The 22,452-nt window shown below is 55.8% G+C and overlaps 2 protein-coding genes across 12 annotated transcripts; one reads left to right on the top strand and one right to left on the bottom strand.

The window, feature by feature from the left end:
• The first annotated feature begins 1,789 nt into the window (after positions 1-1,789).
• PKLR (pyruvate kinase L/R) lies at positions 1,790-10,654 on the top strand. Of its 8 annotated transcripts, XM_072829829.1 has the most exons (11): positions 1,791-1,925; positions 2,787-2,969; positions 5,454-5,545; positions 5,650-5,781; positions 5,915-6,101; positions 6,410-6,680; positions 6,781-6,931; positions 7,231-7,383; positions 7,478-7,644; positions 8,568-8,749; positions 9,365-10,654. In XM_072829829.1, the coding sequence occupies exons 1-11, from the start codon at positions 1,826-1,828 to the stop codon at positions 9,469-9,471; spliced, it is 1,725 nt and encodes a 574-aa protein (XP_072685930.1). In that variant the 5' UTR covers positions 1,791-1,825; the 3' UTR covers positions 9,472-10,654. The 8 variants fall into 8 exon arrangements, with proteins under 8 accessions (XP_072685928.1, XP_072685932.1, XP_072685930.1 ...); XM_072829827.1 differs by lacking the exon at positions 9,365-10,654 and having other exon boundaries at positions 1,790-1,925; positions 8,568-8,908; XM_072829830.1 differs by lacking the exons at positions 1,791-1,925; positions 9,365-10,654 and adding an exon at positions 2,234-2,331 and having other exon boundaries at positions 8,568-8,894.
• On the bottom strand, positions 10,601-22,354 carry HCN3 (hyperpolarization activated cyclic nucleotide gated potassium channel 3). 4 transcript variants are annotated; one of them, XM_072829824.1, is made up of 8 exons: positions 20,189-22,354; positions 16,398-16,827; positions 15,358-15,519; positions 14,799-14,939; positions 14,288-14,434; positions 13,616-13,856; positions 12,595-12,759; positions 10,601-12,155 (listed from the first exon to the last, which is right to left on the bottom strand). In XM_072829824.1, the coding sequence occupies exons 1-8, from the start codon at positions 20,470-20,472 to the stop codon at positions 11,455-11,457; spliced, it is 2,271 nt and encodes a 756-aa protein (XP_072685925.1). In that variant the 5' UTR covers positions 20,473-22,354; the 3' UTR covers positions 10,601-11,454. The 4 variants fall into 4 exon arrangements, with proteins under 4 accessions (XP_072685925.1, XP_072685926.1, XP_072685924.1 ...); XM_072829825.1 differs by having other exon boundaries at positions 14,799-14,936; XM_072829823.1 differs by having other exon boundaries at positions 14,799-15,017; positions 20,189-22,353.
• Positions 22,355-22,452: the final 98 nt, after the last annotated feature.

The following is a 22,452-nucleotide window of genomic DNA, read 5'->3' as shown; positions in this document are numbered from 1 at the left end:
CCTTCAGGGGCTGGAAGCCTCCCTCTCCTGCTCCCCACATCTGTCCCTCCACCCAAGTGTCCTCCTCCGGAGACACCTCAGGTCTATGTCCCTCTCACCATCCTTACTGCTGCCGCTAGTCTGTCACCTCCCACCTGAGTTGCTCCTAAAACCTCTGGCCTCGGGGTGCCTGGGTGGCTCAGTTCATTGAGTATCTGCCTTCAGCTCAGGTCATCATCCCGGGGTCCTGGGATGGAATCCCACATCGGGCTCCCTGCTCAGCGGGGAGCCTGCTTCTCCCTCTCCCCACTGCTCGTGCTCTCTCTCGCGCTATCTCTGTCTCTCTCTCTCAAATAAATAAAATCTTTTAAACAAAACAAAAAACAAAAAACAAAAACTATCTGGTCTCCCTGCTGCTCTGTGATCTCTACCCGCCAGTCAGAGGGACCTAGAGCATCTGCTGAGTCCTGTCCCTCTGCTGGGTAAACCCAGTGCCCTCAGAGTGCCTGCTTATGTCTCATCTCCAGTCTCAAGGGGACCATGTCCTGTGTGCCAGGCCCCTCCAGGTCCCTCCTAGGCACCCTTTCTCAGGGCAGCGTTCTCTCTCTATAGTGCTAGGGCCTTCTCCTTCCTCAAGGCCTCCACACATATTCTTTCTAACCCCACAGAAAACTCCTTGCTTTGAATTGTCCCCTATAGTCCCTTCTTATCCTTCAAATGTCAGCTTGGATATGAGCACAATTCAAAGAGGCCTTACCAAGCCATCTCATCTAAAATAACATGTCTCCCTCTTCTCCCCGTTAACTTTGCATTTCTGGCACCCTGATCAATTCCGTAATAGCACTTACAAAGTTTGTGGTTGTAGGGGCACCTGGCTGGCTTAGCTGTTTAAGCACCTGACTCTTGATTTCAGCTCAGGTCATTATCTCAGGGTTGTGAGCATGAGCTATCTCTCTCTTTCAAACAAAACAAAACAAAACAGACAAACAAACAAAAAAACCCAAACAAGAAAGTTTGTGGTTGTATATTCATTTCCTTTTTTTTAAAATTTTTTATTTATTTATGATAGTCACACACACAGAGAGAGAGAGAGGCAGAGACACAGGCAGAGGGAGAAGCAGGCTTCATGCACCAGGACCCCAACGTGGGATTCGATCCCGGGATCATGACCTGAGCCAAAGGCAGACACTTAACCTATGGAGCTATCCAGGGACCCCATTTTTTTTTTTAATTTTTATTTAAGCAATCTATTCCTAACATTGGGCTTGAACTCACAACTCTGAGATCAAGAATCACACACTCTTCCAACTGAGCCAGCTGGGTGCCCCTCTTGGTGCTATAAATTCCATAGAAGGGCAAAGGCCTTGTCTGTTTTGCTCACCATTATATCCATAGGACCTGGCACAGAGTAGATGTTCAATAAATATTGGCCAATGAGCAAATCGTAGCCAGTGTTATGGTAACAGTGATGCTGTGAGAGCCCCTCCAGAGAATCCCATGATACTGTCAACATGCTCCCGTCCCCTTCTTCAGGCTCAATCCCCTCCTTCCTAGACTTGTCCAGGGCCAACTTCAGTAAAGTACAAAGGGCACCATATCACCAAAATCTCTATTCAGGTCCATGACAGCATGAACAAATTGGAAACTCCTTGGGGAAAAATGGATGAGAGAGGGGGAACACCAGAAGATGAGGCAGAGTGCCAGCAAGTCTCAGGGAGGGACTCTGCATGGGGCCAGGGGCAGTCAGCTGGGTGTGCCCCTGTTCTTTTCTCTGGCTCCATTAGATAAGACCAGCAATTCTGTCCTCCTCTCTTTCTCTCTCCCCACAGCCTCTCACTTTGTAAGCATGTCCAGTCAGGAGAACATACAACCCCAGGAGCTTTGGTCAAGGATCTCTAAGTCCCAAAGGGACTTAGCAAAGTCCATCTTGATTGGGGCTCCAGGAGGTAAGGAAAGACAGCAAAAGCCACTGAATGGAGTGGGGGAATGGGGGTGGAAATCGGGAAGGGGCAGTGGCAATATAAATGCCCAACATCTGCTGCTGGCTGAGAGGGCCTTGGCAGTGGTGGAGGATCTCTGTTCATTGTGAACAACCTGTGTTCAGTTCTGGGTCCTTGTCCAAACCTCCCTCCCAGCCTCTGTAGGCAAGGCGGGGGGCGGGGGGGGGGGCGTCCTGCAGCCTGGGAACCACGGGGCGCTCCCTTGTTGCCTGGACTTTGGCCCCTGGTGGTGACACTTTAACCAACATGCAGAAGTCCTCCCTCGCCCGGCCCAACTGCGCCTTGTGCCTCTGACAGGCTGACAAGTGAGGAGCCGACCCCAGGGACAGACAGGCGTTCAGGGGCATGGAGGGTACGGCTGGAAGTGGAGCTCCTCTGAGCTGGGCCGGGTCAAGCTCCAAGGACCCCAGGACCAGGGAAGCATTAAAGGCTCTGGAAACTCAGAGGAGGGGTTGGGGAGCCAGCCAATTGGAAGGAGCTTAGGAGAGGGGACAGGTTAATTCTGGACAATGAGCAGCCGCTGCACTAGACCCGGTGAAGGGCTGAGGTGGAGGGAGCACCCTCCCTCCAGCAAAGCTGCCCTTTCAGCTCAAGGGCAGAAAGTCAGGGGCATAAGGGTTCAGGGAGCTGGACGGTTGAGAACTGGGCCACAGTCGGCCAGGCCTGGATGCGAACCCCATCTCTAGGAAAGGTCAGTGTAGCGCCCAGCTTATCAGAAGGACTCAGTGAAACCTGAAGCGGACAGAGTGTGCTGAGGTGAAGGGTCGCAGGTGCAACAAGGGCCCACTCAGCCCTCTTCCCCTGCAGGACCGGCGGGCTACCTGAGGCGGGCCAGTGTGGCCCAGCTGACCCTAGAGCTGGGCACCGCCTTCTTCCAGCAGCAGCAGCTGTCAGCTGCTATGGCAGACACCTTCCTGGAGCACCTGTGCCTGCTGGACATCGACTCGGAGCCTGTGGCCGCCCGCAGTACCAGCATCATTGCCACCATCGGTGAGCAGCCCCCAGCATCACAGGACCTCCTGAGAGTTTCCCAAGATGTTTTCCCCCTTCTATCTCCTCTGAGACCTCTCCATGTCTGACAGTCATTCATTTAACAAATACTTGTTGAGTGTCCAGCAGGTAAGGTTTTGGGCCCGGGAGTAGATGGGTGAGGTAAACAAAGATCACTGCCCTTAGGGAGCCTACTATTTAGCTGGGCGAGACAATAAATACTAAACATACTAACTTAAAAAGAAATAGATTATTTCGGGCAGCCCGGGTGGCTCAACGGTTTAGCGCCACCTTCAGCCCAGGGCGTGATCCTGGAGACCTGGGATCAAGTCCCATGTCGGGCTCCCTGCATGGAGCCTGCTTCTCCCTCTGCCTGTGTCTTTGCCTCTCTCTGTGTGTGTCTCTCATGAATAAATAAAATCTTAAGAAAAGAAAACAGCAGTGGTAATCACCCTGTTGCTTATAAAAAAAAAAAAAAGAAATAGATTATTTCGTATGTGAGGAAGTAGTAGAAACTATGGAAACAAGAAACGGAGCATATAAGGGACATTAGGGGCTTGAGGTCAGGAGGCAGGCTGTAGCCCCAGGTGGGGACCTATTGTTCTGAAAATTAAATCCAGGATGCCTGGGAGGCTCCATCAGTTAAGCGACTGCCTTTGGCTCAGGTCTGGATCCCTGGGTCCTGGGATGAAGCCTGTTTCTCCCTCTCTCCCTGCTCATGCTCTCTCTCTCTCTCTCTCTCTCAAATAAACAAATAAAATCCCAAAAAACAAACAAACAACAAGGAAAGAAAATTAGACCTGAACAAGGGTGTGAGGGAGATGAGAGGAGGCCATGCCCTTGTGAGGGGGGAGGGGCAGGAGTTCTGGACAGGGGAGCAGCCAGTGCAAAGGCTCAGAGTCAAAGAGGCTGGAATGGTTAGAAACCATCTGGGGGAAGAGTAGCAAAATGAAGACACTGTAGGGGAGAAGAGGGTCATGTAGGGCTTGGGAGCCATTCTTTGGGTTTGAGTTGACTTTTCCTCCAAGAGAAGTGGAAGAGGGCTGCAGAATGCTGGGGGGAGAAGAACTCTCTCTTACTTATGCTGTAATAGAGCGGCCCTGGCTGTGCTGCTGCAGGGCTTGGGGGTGGGGGCAAGTGCAGAAGTGGCTCCTGCGACATTTCTGGCTCAGACCAGGTGGGGGCAGTGGAGGTGGTGAGACTTGATCAGACCGTGAGTGCATTTGGAAGATGGAGTTGACATGATCTCCAGATGGGTTGGATATGGGCTGGGGGTGCGGTTGACAAAGGAATCAGAGGACTCCAAGGCTTTTGGCATGAGGCACTAGATGGATGCCTTATCAAGTGAGCAGGAAAGACTGTGGTGAGCAGGTTTTGTGGGGAGGTCTGGAGTTCGGCCTTGTGTTGAGTTTGAGATGCACAGAGGCAATCAGATACACAAGTCTGGGTTTGGAGCAGAGGGCTGAACTGGAGACAGAAATATGGGAGCTGTTGGCAGCGTATAGACGGTATCTAAAGCCAGGAGACTAGGTGACACCTCCAGAGGAGAGAAGGAATGATGACAGAGAAGAGGATGAGGTGTCTAGTGTCAAGGGAAGGAAGCCAGAGCTGAGATGAGCAGCCAGTGGGGTGGGAGGAAACAGGAGAGGCCACATGAGGAAGGTGCGTCAAGGACGAGGGTCAAATGCCAGCGACCCGCCAGCCAGGATGAGCCTGAGAACTGACCATCACAAGGAGCTACCACCCAGAGGGTCTTGGTGAGAGGCGGGCCAGTGTCCCGCTGGACTGAGAGCACCAGGAGGGGGGAACGGACCTGCAGGCAGCAAGCACAGAAAATTTGTGCAATGAGTTTTGCAGCAAAAGACAGCAAAGGAATAGGACTGTAGTTGGAGGGGGCTGGGGACCAGAGATCTTCTTTTATTATGGAAGAAAGTGCAGCAGGGTTACATGCTGATGGGAATGATCCAATAGAAAGGAACACACTGACAGCACAGGGGGCTGCAGGGAGGCTGCATCTGTCTTCCAGCCATTGAGGAAGGGGCCTAGTACCCCTGTGCAAGCTGGCTTTGGGGAGGGACCAGAGAGGTTGGCCGGTGGGCTCTCCGTCACCCAGCTGCCCTGCCAGCAAAGCAGGGGTGGGGAGAGAGCACCTGTCCTGGGTGGTCAATATGAGGCCTCCCAACTCCAAAGGCCCAGACACCCCACAGGCCCTCACCTGGCACATTATCCCCTGCCGTAAACCCTCATGCACCAGGGGACCCTCACTCTACATCACTGTTAACACAGTTGCCTCAAGCTGGGCTAAGGACGCTCCTCTCCAAGACTGCCCAGTGCCCCCCCCCCCAATCCCAGGGAAGCAGGTGCTGGCTGACCTGGGAGCAGAGGTTGCATCAGAGAATAAAGGTCAGGTGGCTGGACTATTGTGGCGTGGGGGTGGAGGGGACTCTGCAGGTGGTGGGATCTGAGCGGGATCTCTGCTTTCAGGGCCAGCCTCTCATTCGGTGGAGCGCCTCAAGGAGATGATCAAGGCCGGGATGAACATTGCGCGCCTCAACTTCTCCCACGGCTCCCATGAGGTTTGGGGCGGGGCCAAGGGGAGGCTGGCGAGCTAAAGCTTGCCGGGTTGAGAGGTGGGGGGCCGGGCAACCTGCTCCTGAAATCCCCTCTCGCTGGTCCCCAGTACCATGCTCAGTCCATCGCCAACATCCGGGAGGCCGTGGAGAGCTTTGCAACTTCTCCGCTCGGCTATCGCCCCGTGGCCATTGCCCTGGACACCAAGGGACCGGAGATACGGACCGGGGTCCTGAAGGGGGTGAGAGGCCAACTACGCCCGGGGGCTTCCCTAGGCCCCCACCACCCTGTCAGGGACTGAGTCGCGGGTGGGGGCGGGGCCTGGGAAGGCAGGGCAAGAGGCGGGTCTCAAGGCCCCTCTGGCTGGTCCCTAGGGCCCTGAGACCGAAGTGGAGCTAGTGAAGGGCTCCTGGGTCCTGGTGACCGTGGACCCGGCGTTCCGGACGCTGGGGGACGCACACACCGTGTGGGTGGACTATCCCAATATCGTCAAGGTCGTGCCGGTGGGAGGCCGCATCTTCATAGACGACGGGCTCATCTCCCTGCAGGTCAAGAAAATAGGTGCGCAGGAGCCTGGGCCCCAGGCGGGCGGGGACGTGGGGCGCACTCCCTACCCCAGCCCCCTTGCGGGGTAGACCTGCGGCCCCCGCCCCCGGGACTCCCGTGTGCAGACTCGGGGGATCAACCCGGGGTGGGGGGGCTGGCGGGTTATCTGCTTTTTCCACACACTCCCCTACGCCTGTCAGATGCACAGGCCAGGCCCAGGATGGACAGACAGGAGGACTTGGGTTCCTGACCTCTGGGGACCCAAGACCCTGACTCTGACCCTGCTCACCGGTCACCTGCACTGGCTCTTCCCATGCCCGCAGACCGGAAGGGGCTGGAGACCCAAGTGGAGAATGGAGGTCTCCTGGGCAGCCGGAAAGGCGTAAACCTGCCAGGCGCCGAGGTGGACTTGCCGGGGCTGTCTGAGCAAGACGCCCAGGACCTACGCTTCGGGGTGGAGCATAATGTGGACATCGTCTTTGCCTCCTTTGTGAGGAAAGCCAGTGATGTGGCTGCCATCCGGGCTGCTCTGGGGCCGGAAGGACGGACCATCAAGATCATTAGCAAAATTGAGAACCACGAAGGCGTGAAGAAGTGAGGCTTGGTCTTTGTCCCCATTGCCCTCCTCTTCTCCAGCCTACCTCTCCCTGGCATCTCCTGGCTCTTCCCAGCCCTGACTCCCCCAACCGCCCAGGTTTGATGAAATCCTGGAGGTGAGTGACGGCATCATGGTGGCACGGGGCGACCTAGGCATCGAGATCCCTGCTGAGAAGGTTTTCCTGGCCCAGAAGATGATGATTGGTCGGTGCAACTTGGCGGGCAAGCCTGTCGTCTGTGCCACACAGGTCTGGAGTGAGCCCTCAGGGCCCTGGGTGTTCTCTGGGTGTTGGGGACACCTGAGGGTCAATACCCACACCTTAGGTCTATAGCACATTTTGCTGTCCAGGGTTTGATCCTCAAACAACAAAGTTGGAAAGAGATTCTGTGAGCCCTATTTTCGGATGAGGAAACTGAATCACCAGAATCACATAGTTTGACTGTGATCCTGGCTTTCTGGGCACTCTGAGAGTGGCAGAGAAGTAGCTTGGGCAAGTCCTCAGTCAGAGTGTGAGCCCTACAGCTCTGACGCCCAGATGTCCCCCAGATGCTGGAGAGCATGATCACTAAGCCCCGGCCAACCCGGGCAGAGACGAGTGATGTAGCCAATGCTGTGCTGGATGGAGCAGATTGCATCATGCTATCAGGGGAGACCGCCAAGGGCAAATTTCCTGTGGAGGCTGTAAAGATGCAGCATGCGGTAGGAGCTTAGAATGCTAGGCAAATGGGCCAGAAGACCAAGCCCCTTCCAGGCTCTGGTGCCCCCGCATCTCCTGACCTCCTGCTCCTTGCAGATTGCCAGGGAGGCAGAGGCTGCTGTGTACCACCGGCAGCTGTTTGAGGAACTGCGCCGGGCAGCGCCACTGAGCCGCGATCCCACGGAGGTCACTGCCATAGGCGCGGTGGAGGCTGCCTTCAAGTGCTGTGCTGCTGCCATCATCGTGCTGACCAAGACCGGCCGGTGAGGGGGACACTGGCAACACCAACAGAGCTTTGGGTCAGGGGCAGGCTGGGATGAACTGCAGGCTTGGGTTTTGTCTTGTTATCAGGCATGAAGACTGTCATTCTGGGGCAAGAGGAGAGGTAGCTAGTTACCCAAGAGCTAGAGGGCAGGAGAGGCAGATCTTGGAGCACACTGGGAATCATCCCAGTGAGCTCCAGGAGGTTGGCAGGGGAAGGTGACATCACGGGGCACACTGGCTTCCAGGACACGGGTTTCTAGGGGCCCTCGGCAAGTCCCCTGCCCTGAGCCCACAAAGCCTTGTAATGCTGAGGCATTGCAGAAGGGCCCAGAAGGCCTTACTTAGTTCAGGTCTTTGCTCTGAAATCAGCTATGATTCTTGAGTAAGTCACCCAGGCTGTAGAGACCTCTGTTTCCTTGTGGGGTTGTGACAATTAACAAAAGACATTTGTGAGTTAACTACTACATGTAGGGACATTCTCAGAAGGGTTTTATACTTCTCAAGGTTTTTTTGTTTTGTTTTGTTTTAATTTATTTATTCATGAGAGACAGAGAGAAATAGAGACATAGGCAGAGGGAGAAGCAGGCTCCCTGCAGGGAACCCGTTGTGGGACTTGATCCCCAGACCTGGGATCATGCCCTGAACTGAAGGCAGATGCTCAACCACTGAGCTACCCAGGTGTCCCAAGTTTTTTTATTATCTGCTCTGATCTATCCTTCATTATCTCCTATCTACCTTGTGTAGTAAGAAGGGCAGGCATTCTTATGCCCATTTTACAAGGTGAGAAAAACAAGGCCCAGAGAAATATGATGATTCACCCAGGGCCACACAGCTTGTTTGTGACACCTGGGACCAGAACCCAAACCTTTGTTTCCTGGTTCAGCACTCTTTCACTGTTCTGAACCTTCTCTGCCTCCTTCAGTTCAGCACAGCTGCTATCTCGGTACCGGCCTCGGGCAGCGGTCATTGCTGTCACCCGCTCTGCCCAGGCTGCCCGGCAGGCCCACCTGTGCCGAGGGGTCTTCCCCTTGCTCTACAGTGAACCTCCAGAGGCCATCTGGGCAGACGATGTGGATCGCCGGGTCCAATTTGGCATTGAAAGTGGTGAGCCACCTACATTTCCTCCCCACACAGCCCTGGATCTGTATCATCAGCCCCCTGACCTAACTTTCATACCCATTCCAAGGGCCTTGCCTTTTTCCTCTGATCCCACATTTTCTCTGTGATGTTCACTAAGACATGGAGATATTGTGGCCTCCAGGGGCAGGGGGACATACTGAGGAGGAGGGCAGTGGGAGAGAGGTCAGCCTAGCTGCTGCCTGCACCAGGTGGCCAGAGCTGGATGGGACATAAGGAGTAAGAGGTGAGAGGACAAGGGGGACCCAGTCCCCCCACCCCCACCAGCTGGAACTAAAATCTAATTTACAACTGACTGTGATCATACCCCACCCCTCCTTCCCTTCAGCATAGCAATACAGGTGGACAGCCTTGCTACGTAGTCGCAAGGCCCCTGCCACCCCATGGACACCCCTGCAGCTCTAACAGACTGCAGCAGTCACATTCCCTATGTGGCCATCTATGGCACACACTGTACAGTTTGCCCAAGACACCTTCAGGCCAGACTGGAACAGATGGAGGGTTGTGGCTAGTTCTCCTTATAGGGCTGGCCTGCAGCCCTGTGGTTGATTGTCATTTTCTTTCCCCCACCCTCCCCCCCAGGAAAGCTCCGTGGCTTCCTCCGTGTGGGGGACCTGGTGATTGTGGTGACAGGCTGGCGACCTGGCTCTGGCTATACCAACATCATGCGAGTGCTCAGCATATCCTGAGATGCCACGCCCCACTGACCCAGCCCAACCTGGATCCCATGCCCCAGACCCCAAGGTCCCCCTTGCAGTCCTCCCTGCTGAGGCCACATCTGCCATCTAGTCCCATTCTAGGGTGCCCCTTCCCCTCTCCATTTCACGCAGGACCCCAAAGTCTGTGTCCAGTTAAGCACTGACCATCTGGCAAGTACCAATCCTACATTCCCTGCACTCAATGCTCTCAGCTGGGCCCTAAGATGCTCTGAGCCCTTAATCCTAGCTTAACTGGTTAATTCTATCCCCCTAGGCTTCAATATACCCAGGATGGGGGTGGGGGACAGAGGGACAGGGCATCTCCACAAAGTCACTATGTAGATTACGTTTCCTGTCCATGCAGTCTGGTCCTTCCAATGCAGCCCTCGTGATGGTCAGGCATCTCCTGAGGACAGTGCCATGGCTTCCTTCACTGTGATTGCCAGTGACCTCAAAGTACCATCCTTTCGGGGAAGTGAGGGTAGACAGGTGTGGGGAGCATTGAGAGCTGGGTGGGCTCATCTTGTCACTATCTTCACAAGCTCTGTGGGGCTTGCAGGCCTCTACCTGGCTGCTCTTATGTGTCCCTCACACTGTTGGGTCAGATGCCAGCTGCCTCCTCCTGCACCCAGGAACTCTTTCATGCCCTCTGTGCCCCCACCCAAACCAGGAGGCAAAATGGGTAGCTCTAGTTTCCTTTTAAACCTGGCTGTTTGGAAGCAATTCTAAAGCCCAGGACTTTTCAGTCAAGAGGAAAGGTTTAGGGTCCTGGCAACATTCTCTGATACTGTAGAGCAGGTGCAGGAGGAGAACGGGGTGAGAAGGCAGAGGTACTGGCTAGCCTGCCCTTCCCCAGGTCTGGATACCTCGGGTCCTCCCCTTACTCTTGCGCCAAGAGTAAACTCCGTAGGAAAAAAACCCTGACAAGTAGCAAGAGTCCTCCTCCCCACGTGGGTAGCCCTTCCTGCGACTCACCAGGTAGACCTCCCCAGGTAGGCTGAGGGCTCCGCAGCACTGCTGCCTGCCAGTGGAGCTGAGCAAGGAGCACAGGCGCCAGCAGGGAGGCCTTGCTCCTTCCTCTCTCCCTATGAGGAGATGTGGAGACAGATGGACAAAGGAATGGCTGAATAAAATGAATTCATAGTAAATAAAACTAGCAAATGATTAAATACAATTATTACATGGTTGAATAATAAGAATAAACAAGAAAGGATGGGAAGCAAAGTGCCACCTAAGGATTCCGGCTCTTGCCCCTCTCCTGCGGGATCTAGTGCCCACCATCCCTCACCCTCTGGGGGGACGCCACCAGGGCCAGGCACAGGGAGGAGGTGGCTCCCCATCTACAAGAAGCCAGTTCTACCACGGGGACAGAGAGTGTGGGGACTCAACAGAAGACATGTGTTCCTGTTCTGGAGTGGGGGCCACAGGGTGGGGATGGTCCACACATGGCAGAGAGGGTGGAGCTCAGACATCTGTTGCCAGCAGTGGAGGCTCGGGGACTGGCAGTGGGCGGCTGTGCTAAGGAGACAGGACAAGTGCAATAGGCTTGGGAAGGAGCCTGCGGGGGCGCGGGCAGGGAAACTGAGACCTCTGGCTGCTTGGCAGTGATGGCAGAGGCAAGGAGTTGTGCTTGGTGAGGCAGGGGCCTGGGCCTGGGCCTGAACCTGGTGGGACCACGCCTGGGGCACACCCTCCTCAGAGGCCTCGGAGTCACTTCTACTTGGCAGTGAAGACATCTAGCTCCTGGCACAGTGTGTTGAACATGGTAGGCGCTCAGTACGTTTGATGAAGGGGTGAACAGATGAGGAGAATGCTAGACAGGTTGTGGGGCGCCTGAGCTGAGGACAGAGAACATCTCCTCAGGAATAAAGGGAGATATTCCCACAGGGCTGTGTCTCAGGTCTTCTTGGCCTTCCCCAGGAGGCATCTGCCCTCGGGCACACACGGCTGCACCCCACTGCTTCCCCAAGGGTTTCACATATTGGCAGAGAGCTGGGGGCCCCGAGGGGCAGCTGGCTCAGGCACTGATGGCCTGGGGGGCTGGGCTGTCCCTGGAAGCTTGGCCAGGAGCCCTGAGGAGGACAGGCGTTCACTTCCCAAGCCCTTGCACCCAGGAGAACCATCCCCAGCTGCCCGTTGAGGCAGAGAGGGTTGGGAGGCTGAGAGAGGGCGGCCCCGAAGTCCTAGTCGCCGTCCACCTCCTCCTGGGGGGGGACCCAGCAAGGATACCTGGGAGCGCCCAGCCCGGGACAGGCTGGCATGGAGGGTTCGAGCAGGTGGGACAGGTAGGCGGGAGGTAGATGCCCAGGGACCCCGGGCCAGCAGAGGGCCAGCTCGGACGGGCACTAGCGGGGAGGCTGGGGAGCCTGCTGAGCGTCGAGCTGAGCGAGCAAGGAGGGTGACTGGAGAGTCAGGAGACAGGGGCAGAGGACCCCGCTGGTGAGTCAGGGCAATGGCCACGCTAGAGGTCACAGCAGCTGCCTGCAGGGGCGCGTGCACCAGGGGCTCCCATAGCACCGGCTTTCCACTGAGCCGAGCTCCTGTGTCTGGGGCTAGACCCCGGACACCCCGGGCCATGTCCCTGTCATGCTGGACCAAGTGCTGCTCCATGGTGCCCCCGCTGCTGCCTGGACTGGGCTCAGAGCGTTTCCGCTGCAGGACAGAGTTCTTCTTGCCTAGAAATCATTCCAAGAGGGAGAGAATGAGGACAGGAACAGAGTCCAAGGTGAAGGTTGGATATCAGAGCAGGAGGAGAGCAAGACAGAGGCAAAGGATGGCAGTGGGGTGAGGGATGGGGATGGGGGTTGGGGAAAGAGGGTCATGGACAAGAGTATGGATCAGAGATGGCAAGGGTCAGGGAGGGGAGTACAGATCAGAAACGGTGAGGGTCAGGGACTGACTGGTCCTCAGGGAAGGAAGACTCTGGGCAAAGAGACTTGGGACGTTACCTCCAGGGGTAAGAGACACTGAGCGACAAGGATAGGGAGACAGTGTTGAAGGTCTACTGGGGCATTTGCTGATAACGGGTTGTGACTAGATCCTGGGCCCTGGGAGTCCAGGGGGTCCTGGCTTTGGAGGTAGGGCACGGGAGCAGACAGGGTAGATAGGCCTCACCGATGCGGCGCAGCCGATCCATGGCTACAGTCTCGAAGGCCCGGCGCATCATGGGGAACTCCTCCAGCACAGCGTTGAAATGGTCCACGCTGAGTGAGTAGAGGCGGCAGTAGGTGTCAGCCCGCACGCTGGCTGTGCGCCGGCCCCGCGTCAGCAGACAAATCTCTGTCCAGGTTGGGAGGAGGCCCTCAGAACCACTGTCCCCAAACTTCCCTCTCACTGGGCCTGCAGCCTCTGATCCAGTTTCCTCAGGTTCCTCCCCACCCACACCAAGGTCTCTAAACACCCCAAGGGTTGTCCTTCTCCAGACATACATAATTATAATCCCTCTCATTCTCTCTGAATTAAAACTGACAAACAGGTGGATCTTGCTGGGCCACACGCACAAAGTTATTCCACTCTGCTTTAATTCCCACCCACCTCCCCTGCCCTGGCCCAAGGGGCAGGCCTAGGACAGCTCCTCGGTGTACCTGCCCTCCTGCCCCTTGAAATGGAGTCAGGGCAACCAGAGAAGGAGAAAAGCAGTGCCAAAGGGCAAAGAGCAATGGGGATGCTAGGGAGTGGAGGGTGGTTTGGGGCCTGAGAGAGTACAGAGCTTCAAGTGGCTTTGGGCAGCATCTGGTGGGATGGCCCCCACTGCCACAGCCCGGAGCCCTGAACCATCCTGCCAGGGTATCTATCCCACCAGGGAACCGTCAAACTCAAGCCCCTGGAACAGCACAGCTTTATTCCTATCTTTCCTTCATCTCAGAATCCATGGATTTTACAGCTTAAGTGTTCTAAAAGGCCCACTGGCCCAGAAATCTTCAAGTTGGCTGTGACTGGACTCTTTTGGAAGCTACTTAAAAACACAGAGCTCCAGGCCTCAGGCCCCAAGACCCTGGTTAAGCAGGCCTAGGGAAGGGCTGGAACTCTGATTCTACACACAGCCAGGTACCAGGCAGGGACACTGATCCGGGGGAGTGATCACCCTCTGTCCTCAATTCCAGTCCCTCCCCCACCCCCCCCGAGGCCTGCTGACCCCCAAAGTAGGATCCATCCGTGAGGCGGGTGTCCCGGGCGCCGCGGGCCAGCACACTGAGCAGCCCATGCTGGATGAAGTACATCTTCCTGCCCACGGAGCCTTCACGCACCACGAGATCTCCCGGCTGGAAGACCTCAAAGCGCAGCTTGGTGAGCACCGCCGTGACGAAGCTGGGGTCAGCATGGGCAAACAGCGGCATGTGGGCCACCAGGCCACGGCAGGTGAAGTTAATGATCTCCTGGGCAGGGGAGGGGCCTGTCAGGTAGGCTGTGCCCCCTGCCCCTAGGTGCCCCCTTCGAGCTCATCTGTCTCAGAGGCCCCACCCCTAGGGTCAATATCTGCTAAAGGATGGGGATGCTTCAGTGGCTCTAGGACCACCCTAAGTTCCTGCCTTCAGAGCTCTCCCACAGGACTGTTCCCCCAAAACAGAGGTCCTTGCTGCCCCTTCCCAGGGTTTGTATGGGTACTTCACCCATACATACTTCACCCCCATAATATCTTCAAGAAAGACCCTAGTCCCTAAAAGCCTCCCAGAGGCATGGCCTGTGATGAGGTCCTCCACAGGCCTTACTCCCTACAGATGCACCTGACCAGCGCCCTTATCCCAGATGGCACCCCACAAGCCCAGGTCCTAGAAAATCCCCCCTCTGGGGCCCTGCCCAGCCCCACCTCCCGAAGCGGCTCGCTCAGCTCGCCCAGAATGCTCTCTTCATCGAACATCTTGCCCTGGTAGCGATGCTCATAATACTCATGGATGCGCTGCCGGGTGTCGGCCGGCAGTTTGTGGAAAGACATGTACTGCTCCACCTGCTTGTACTAGAGACCCACCAATGGCCAGTAGGTGAGAGGACGAGACCGTGGGGCAGGACCGGCCGCAGGGGTGGGTATGGGAGAAAGATCATGGTTGTAGGCCAGAGCCGGAGGGGTGAAACATGGAGCCAGATGGGGTTGTGCCAGGCGACAGAAGGACGTGCAGACACAGGGCAGGCACACAGCACAGTCACAGGGAAACCCACACACGGGCAGAGGAAGGGTCCGAGGACAGGTTCACAGGGACAAATGGACACAGGGCAAGACACAGAGACCCAACAGGGGCATTCATCAGAACAGGTCTCAAGTTGGGCTACCCAGCCTCTAACCCCCTTCCAGGCCTGCACCTTCCTCCTGGGGCCCTGCTCACCTTCTCCTGGTATTGCCGTCGGGAGGAGTCCAGGGACTGGATGAGCGCAGTGGCATGGCCGATGAACATGGCGTAGCACGTGGCACCCACAATCATGCTGAGCATGGTGAGCCAGACGTCGGGCATGCCTACAGGTGCCTGCTGCCCGTAGCCAATGCACAGCATGTGGCTCATGGCCTTGAACAGGGCATGGGAATACTGGCGCCCCCATGAGTGGTTCTGGAGGGCAGAGTGTGTTGCCGAGCTGGGCACAGCCTCCTCAGATAGGTCTCATTCTCCTCCTGCAATCCCCCCTCCTTCTGTCCTTTCTGACCCCTGCTTCTTAGACTTGCCTCCCAGGAGGCACTTCGGTTTGGCTCTGGGGTCTGGGGGTCAGAAGGGGCATCTCTGCATCTTAGGGGCCCTAGGTGTCCTTCCCTGCCTGCTCCCCACATAGAAGCACTTCCTCTAGGTAGCTTCCCCCTATTTCCTCCCCACCTCCTCACTCCATCATCTCCCGCCTCCTGACAGAAGAGCCCTCGGAAGGCCCAGAAGTGACAGAGCTGTGGGGATTTCTCACCACCATGTGGTTGATGGAGACCCAGCAGTCAGGAGGGAAGTCCTGCAGCATGGGGACCAGGAACTGCAGACAGCCATCCCAGTGACACAGCAGCAGCATCATCCCGATGAGGTTGAAGATGCGCACCACAGCACTGGCCAGGTCATAGGTCATGTGAAAGATCTGAGGAGTCCGAGGAGCGGCTGCTGTGGACAGGACTCCCTCCCGCTGGTCCTCCTCTATTCCTGGCCTTGCAAATTCTTTCCTTGCACTTCTCTCTAGCCCCAGCCCCCATGAATTTTTAAAATGCGGCCATTGTTCATGTGCATAGAGCCTTATGGCATACATATACAGCTAATACAAAGTCGGCTGCATTACTACTCTCATCAATAGGAAGTCAATGCCAGTCATGTGCCCAGAATCAGTGTCACAGCAGAAACTCGAAGAAACTTACTGCACAAGCTGCCTAGGCTGTGCCCGGTAGAGAAGAGGAAAGAGGACATCTTACAGTGTAATGTCCCCAAGGCATGCGTGCAAGGATTCATGCCAACAGCCCCTTCCTCTCCCATAACACTAAGAGATGACTTACTATTTTCCAGGCACTGTTCTAGGAGCTTTGTGGGTATTAATTCCTTTAATCCTCATAGCCTTATCATACGTCAGTATATTTAATGTCTTCATTTTATAGTAAAGGAAACCAAGTCTCATATAGTAAATAGTAAAATGAGGATGTGATCACAGGCAATGAGATTGCAGAGCCCACACTCTGAACCACTAAACTCTTCTCCCCTGGAAGCTGAAACTCCCTTCCACAGCTTGCTCCCCTCCCACTTCCTCCTTCCAGAGGCCAACTAACCTACAAGCATTCCTCTGCCCTGTGCTCCATTCTCCTCACTTCGGTGGGGGGCACCCTCCAAACCCTCATTGTGTCCCTGCTTCTGCCCCACCAACCCTGGAGAGAGCCCACCCAGCTGCCTCACCCCATAAAGTCACCAGGAGCCCCACCCATAGCGCTGTCCCGGAGGAGTCTGCGAGCCCCCCTGCCCACCTCCCCGCCCCACCTCCTCCCACTGGTGTATGTAGCGGATGAGGCGGGAGAGGCGGAGCAGCCGCAGCAGGCTGAGGATCTTGGTGAAGCGCACAATGCGCAGCGCCCGCGCTGTTTTGTAGACCTCGGCATCCAGTCGTGGCTCCAGCTCCACCACCAGAAAGATGTAGTCCACCGGGATGGAGGAGATGAGGTCGACCAGGAACCAGGTACGCAGGTAGCGCGACCGAATGGCTCTTGGCGCCAGCAGGATTTCGGCACCCTCCTCAACCACGATGCCTGTGCGGAAGTTGAGCACCAGATCCAGCAGGAAGAAAGTGTCAGAGAGGACGTTGAAGACGATCCAAGGCGGGGAGTTCTCTTCCTTGAAGAAGGTGATGCCGACAGGCAGCACAATGAGGTTCCCCACCATCAACAGGAGCATGATCAGGTCCCAGTAAAACCTGAGGTGGGGGTGGGACTGGGAGTGAGACCACGAGATTTCACCATCCACCAGACAAACAGCAGATAGCCTGACACAGCAAGAGTGGGCAAGAATACAAAATAACAGAATGACCATTTACAACTGGTGGGAGTGTAAGTTGGGACCACCACTGGGAAAAATAGTTTGGTATTATCTAGTAAAGTTAAACATTTGCATTCCCTGCAACCCAGCAATTCCATCCTAAGTATATTCACACTCAAGGGAAGTATGTGCTCCAGGAGTTACATATAGGAATGTTTATAGCAGCATGAAATCTGGAAATAATCCAAATGTTCATCAGTAGGAAAATGTAGATAAATAAGATAAGTACTATAGATAGACTGTGATATACTCGTGCCCTGGAATAATCTACAACCCTGAAATCACCCAACAACAGCTACCATTCTGCAGCATGGATGAATCTCACACATCTAGTGTTGAGCAAAAGAAAAAAATGAAAGGATACATACTGGGTGATTCCATTTGTGCAAAGTTCAAAAACAGGCAAGACTAAGCTGCATTATTTAGAGATTCACAGAAAAGTGGTAAAACTATTAAAAGAAAAAAGTAAGGATGTGAGCCACAAAAGTCAGAATAGTAGGTTAGGGAAAGGGTTGTAGGGTGCTTCTGGGCACTGGCAATACAGTCTCTTTTCACCTGGGTGGTTGTTACATGAGGATGTGCTTTGTGATTACATGTATATGTATGTATATAGGCACATGCATGTATGTTTATATGCATACACACATGTATTTTAACTATATGTAAAATATACCATTATACACGAAACTGCTATGTAGAGACCTGCCATATAGACATGCATACTATATAGATATATCTACTATATACATCCTTACTATATACACACACATATTTTTCTTTAACATGTATAATATGTATGTAATTTCTTATCATGTACATGATTTATGTCAGTCACTAAATATTTTTAAAGTTAAAAGAGATCTAGTACCCTGTGCTAATCCCACAGGGTTGTTGGAAAGACACACTCTGAGACAATGGATATGACAGTGCTGTACAAGCACTAGTTGGTTTTATGACTCACCCACCTTTGGTTCCCAGATTTCTGAAGAGGTTGCTGCTTCTTCCATCTCCAGCTCTCTGCCCCTTCCTGGTCTAGGATTTCATGCCCTCCCCAGCCCTCCTTCCCAACCCAGTTGGACCCATGGTTCCTGGTTCTCTGCTGGGATCTACTCATCTATGTCCCAGGGTGCGGTGGTCTGTTCTGCCTCCCATCTGAGCTGAGCTTTTTAGGGATGCCCCACACCCTCCACAGCACTCAGACAGGGCTGCACACAGAGCAGCTCCACAGGAGATCCCAAGGCAACAGGCTTAAAGCTCTGCATTCCTTTCCTTCACTCATCTCCCTGTGTCTGCTGGCACTCTGGCTGAGCTCAAGCAAGGGCATTGACAGGGGAGAGCCACACTGCTGTGGTAGACATGTGGAAAGAAGAGGTCAAGAGGATGCTAAGCGAAGCCTCTATTCAGAGAAGACCACTGGACCACCTGAGGGCCCCCATTAGCTATGGCAGTTTTATTTCTATTTTTTTTTAAGATTTTATTTATTTATTCATGAGAGACACAGAGAGAAAGAGAGAGGCAGAGACATAGGTAGAGGGAGAAGCAGGCTCCATGCAGGAAGCCCAATGTGGAACTCGATCCCAGAACCCCAGGATCACACCCCAAGCCAAAGGCAGACACTCAACCACTGAGCCACCCAGACATCCCTATTTCTTTCTTTCTTTCTTTCTTTCTTTCTTTCTTTCTTTCTTTCTTTCTTTCTTTCAGATCTACTTATATATTTTAGAGAAAGAGCACAGCAGGCGGAGGGGCAAAGGGAGAGAAAGAGAGAGTCTTAAGCATACTGAGCATGGAGCTCAACTTGGGGCTCAATCTCACCACCCTGAGATCACGACCTGAACCGAAACCAAGAGTTGGACACTTAACTGACTGAACCACCAAGGTGCCCCAGCTATGGTGGTTTTAACTCCAGAACACACCTAATCATAGCACCAAACCAGGACCCAATCCCTTCTGACTTTGACTACAAATCAATCTTTTCAGCTTCTAAAAGAAATATGGGGGTTCCCAAATCCAGGCCTCCAGGAAGCCCCTCAGACTTTCAATCAACAACAGATCCTTGAACCCCTTCCTCCTCCACCTTCTAGACCCCTGGAGAAATCCTGTAGTGTGAGCTGGGAGAGGAGAGAAGCAGAGGGCTTGCCCAGCCATGGAGTATCTTCACAGCCTGACTCACAGGCAGTCACAAGCCTAGCGGGTGATGCAGAAGAGAGGAGGGAGAAGCAGCATGATAATAAGGGGGATACATGGCTTCTGGGGTTACATCTGAGGGTAAATGGGGGAGGAGAGAAAGATCACAGGAAACTAGAACAGGTGTTATTGGTGGGGTGGGAATAGGGCAGAGAAGAGGGAAGAGAAAGGAGCAATGAGAGAAAGAGGAATATTTAGGGAGTGTGTATGGCTGTGGATTCAAAATGATGTCCAGGTCTCCAAAGGCTCCTGATTCACACCTCACCCTTTCTGCTCGTTTTGCACCCCATCTTAGGTGCTTTGGACACACCATTGCCTCATCCAAAAGCTGTCCTTCATTTCCCCCCAAGGACAGGGCTGCTCTCCTCCCCTAGCGACCTTGATGTAGAGGTACAGGCTGATGGGGGCTATGCAATAGCCCCACCTCCACCCTCCGTTCCTCCGTCTCTCTAATGGTCACCTGGGAGGGTGGCGGTGGCCCCAAGTCGCTGCCTCAGCCGCTCAGAGTCCTGGCCCAGTCCCGCTGCATCCCGCTTTCAGCACCAGGGACAGCGACCAGAACCGCCGCGGAGACACCCCCGGCGCCCGCCCCCCAGCACCCCTAGTTTATCCTGCTAGCCCGCCCTGCTGAGCTATACGGGTGCTGGGGGTGTAAGCGCAAGGGTGAGAGATACTGGAACTCGGTTTCTTCCCCAGGTTGACCCCGAGCCTTGCAACATGACATAATTTCCCAGGTCCCCAGCAGACAGGACTGCCGGCGGCAGTCGTCCCTAACTCCAGCAGTCCCTGTGGTCCAGGTGGAGTGCCTGGTTCCCGAAACAGGAAATCCAGGTCTCTGGTGTCTGCTCCCGTGTCAGGTCACCGAGGACCTCCAGCTGGGGGTCTCTTGCCCAAGAATTCCCAGGTTACATTGGGGGAAGTGACTGTCTCCCCCCCACGACCCCTGGGCCGGAAATGAAGTGTCCATGGAGGGTGGGGCGGGCCCTGCGCCCGCGTCGTGGCCCGTGGGGTGCGATCTGTGTCCCCCGCCCTCCTTGCTGGGTCCCCAGTACCGGAAGTCGCTGTAGGGGTGGATGATCCAGGCCCCCGCTGACTTGACCCGCTCCTGCTCGATTTCCACAGCTTTGTGGCTGCCGAACACGCGAAGGGAGAACTTGTTGACCGTGGGCTGGAGCAGCGTCCCGAGCTGCCTCCGCTTGGGCTCGGGCCCGGAGCCAGGCCCGGGGGGTGGTCCCGAGGCCGCGGTCGCAGGCGCCGGGGCAGCAGGAGGCGCCGCCTCCAGCCCCGGGGTCGCCCGTTCGTCGGCCCCCGTCGTCTGCCGCTGCTCTGCGTCCATGACGCCCGTTGGTTACACGCTTGGCCTCGCAGACCCTGCCGCGGCCATCTGGGACCCCGGCCCCTCCCGGAGTGGGAGCCGGCACAGCCCGCCGGGCGCCGAGCTGCGGGCGCTCGGGGCGGAGGGGGTGTGTGCGCCAGACTCGCGGGCGGGCGGGCGGCGGGCGGGGTGCGCGGCGCCCCCTGGTGGGAGCCGCCCTGTCAGAAGGCGAGGCCGACGGAGCCCGCCTCCTGGAGGACCCCGGCGTGGGCGTGACCTAGAGGGGGGCGGCTCCAGAAGCAGGAGGAGGCGGGGAAACGCCTCCGGAGTCGCGGGGGCGTGGCCTAGCGTCGTGGGCTTTTGGCCAATGAACGCTAGGGAAGCGGGGCCGCCTGCGAGTGGCGGGAAAACCGGACGCTGGTGGTAGGTCCCAGTCTCCCGAGGGCGAGGTTTCGGGGCGCGTGGAAGGGGTGGCCACTCTCACCCGGGGACTTTCTGCGTTTCCCTTTCTTCCTCTCATTACCCTCCAGGGCATATTCCTTTCTTCTCATCTTCTCCAGACCCCTCCCTCAACTATTTCATTTCCGAATACATTCTGCCATCTTCACCAAGACTGACCCTGAAGGTCACGACGTGGACGCTGAGGACACAAGATGAATACCCCAGTCCCAGCCACAAAGCCACTCTCGTCTGCGTCTGCCCCGCAGACACACACGGTGCCAAAAGTTCCTAAAAGCTCCAGTTCTTCCACTCATATCCGTCTCCCGTTGCCAGCGCCTCAGTTCCAGCCTTCCAGTTTTCACCCCGATTGTTTCAGGGGTCTCCACGAGGGCCCTACATCCTCTTGGGCACGTCCTCCCACCGCTGCCATAGACTCAAAGATATTTTGTCCTTCACACCTCTCCACCCTCTGCAGGACCCCATTTCAGCTCTGTGAAACGACGTGCAAGGCCCTGCAGAATTTGGACCTGATTTCAACAGTCTCTGTCCTGACTGTGCCCCCTGGAAAGCCAGGCCTCCGTGTCCGAATGCCGTGTTCTGTCTTGTCCCCAGCTCTCTGCAAATATACCCTCTTAGGCAGCGCGTTCACGCAGCCTGTCGAGGACATCTCCAAGCTCCCTCCCCGGCTGGGGTCTAGTCCAGGGCTCTCTCACGGCCTTCATGGCAGCTCCGGCCACGAGGCTGCTGTGGTTCACGGACAGGCTCTCTATCGCATAGACCGCGAGGCTCTGAGGGACAGGAGACCTGCGCCTGGCACAGCGTAAACGCACGCTGGCCATGCATGAACGGCCTGTGCGTGTAAGAGGAAGGGAACTCTGCACTCTCTCCTATCAACCCTTCATTTCCCTTCCTCCCCTATTTTAGGAAACTTTCCTCAACCATTTCCGGCTAATTGACCTCGATCCCAGCTCCCCTCTGAAGCGTCCTGACGTGCACAGTCATCCTCAAGTTGTTCCTCCTTTTCCCTTCGTGACTATTTCTCATCCAGTTTGTCTTTATTTTCCACTCGGTTGATCTGCACTTCTCGCTCGACAGCGAGCGCCCCTCTTCCAGCACTGGGTTCTCTGTCTCTGCACCTCTCAAATCTGTCCTCCAACGGCTGCACCCCTGACCTCACGTGCATACGGTGTTTGCAGGACAAAGCGGGGGCCCTCCTTTGCTGTGGTTGGGAAGCCCAACTGCTTTAGGAACTGGATATTGGCAGGCCTTGCTGGAGGATCAGACCCCCGCCAAGCGCCGAGGCTCCGTAAACGACAACTTCCAGGTGCTCCCCACCTCCAGCTCCTCGACCCAGCTCGCAGTGTCAGCCACACCGGCGCCGGAACAGGGCCCAGACGGAGCACGCGGAGCGAAGGCGGCGGGGCGGGGCGGGACGCGCCCTGCCAGTTCCCCAGCACCCAGTGCCGGGGATCCCGCCCTCCCAGCCTCCGGTCGGCAGGAACTCCCGCCCCCGCGCCCCCGAGCCCCCCCCGGCGCTCCCATGGCCGCGCCCGCGAGCTA

This window comes from Canis lupus, chromosome 6, assembly GCF_048164855.1.
Source record: "Canis lupus baileyi chromosome 6, mCanLup2.hap1, whole genome shotgun sequence".
NCBI lineage: Eukaryota > Metazoa > Chordata > Mammalia > Carnivora > Canidae > Canis > Canis lupus.
The sequence above is the reverse complement of the archived record's forward strand: the minus strand, read 5'-3'. Positions and strand labels throughout refer to the sequence as shown.

Coding starts and splice junctions, on each gene's coding strand:
- HCN3 (XM_072829823.1), bottom strand. CDS start 20,472: ATGGACGCAGAGCAGCGGCAGACGACGGGGGCCGACGAACGGGCGACC. Junction 14,435..14,798: donor GACGGCAATACCAGGAGAAG/GTGAGCAGGGCC, acceptor GTGGGTCTCTAG/TACAAGCAGGTGGAGCAGTA. Junction 12,760..13,615: donor GGATGGATCCTACTTTGGGG/GTCAGCAGGCCT, acceptor CAACCTGGACAG/AGATTTGTCTGCTGACGCGG.
- PKLR (XM_072829827.1), top strand. CDS start 1,826: ATGTCCAGTCAGGAGAACATACAACCCCAGGAGCTTTGGTCAAGGATC. Junction 6,932..7,230: donor CTGTCGTCTGTGCCACACAG/GTCTGGAGTGAG, acceptor GATGTCCCCCAG/ATGCTGGAGAGCATGATCAC. Junction 7,645..8,567: donor GTGCTGACCAAGACCGGCCG/GTGAGGGGGACA, acceptor TGCCTCCTTCAG/TTCAGCACAGCTGCTATCTC.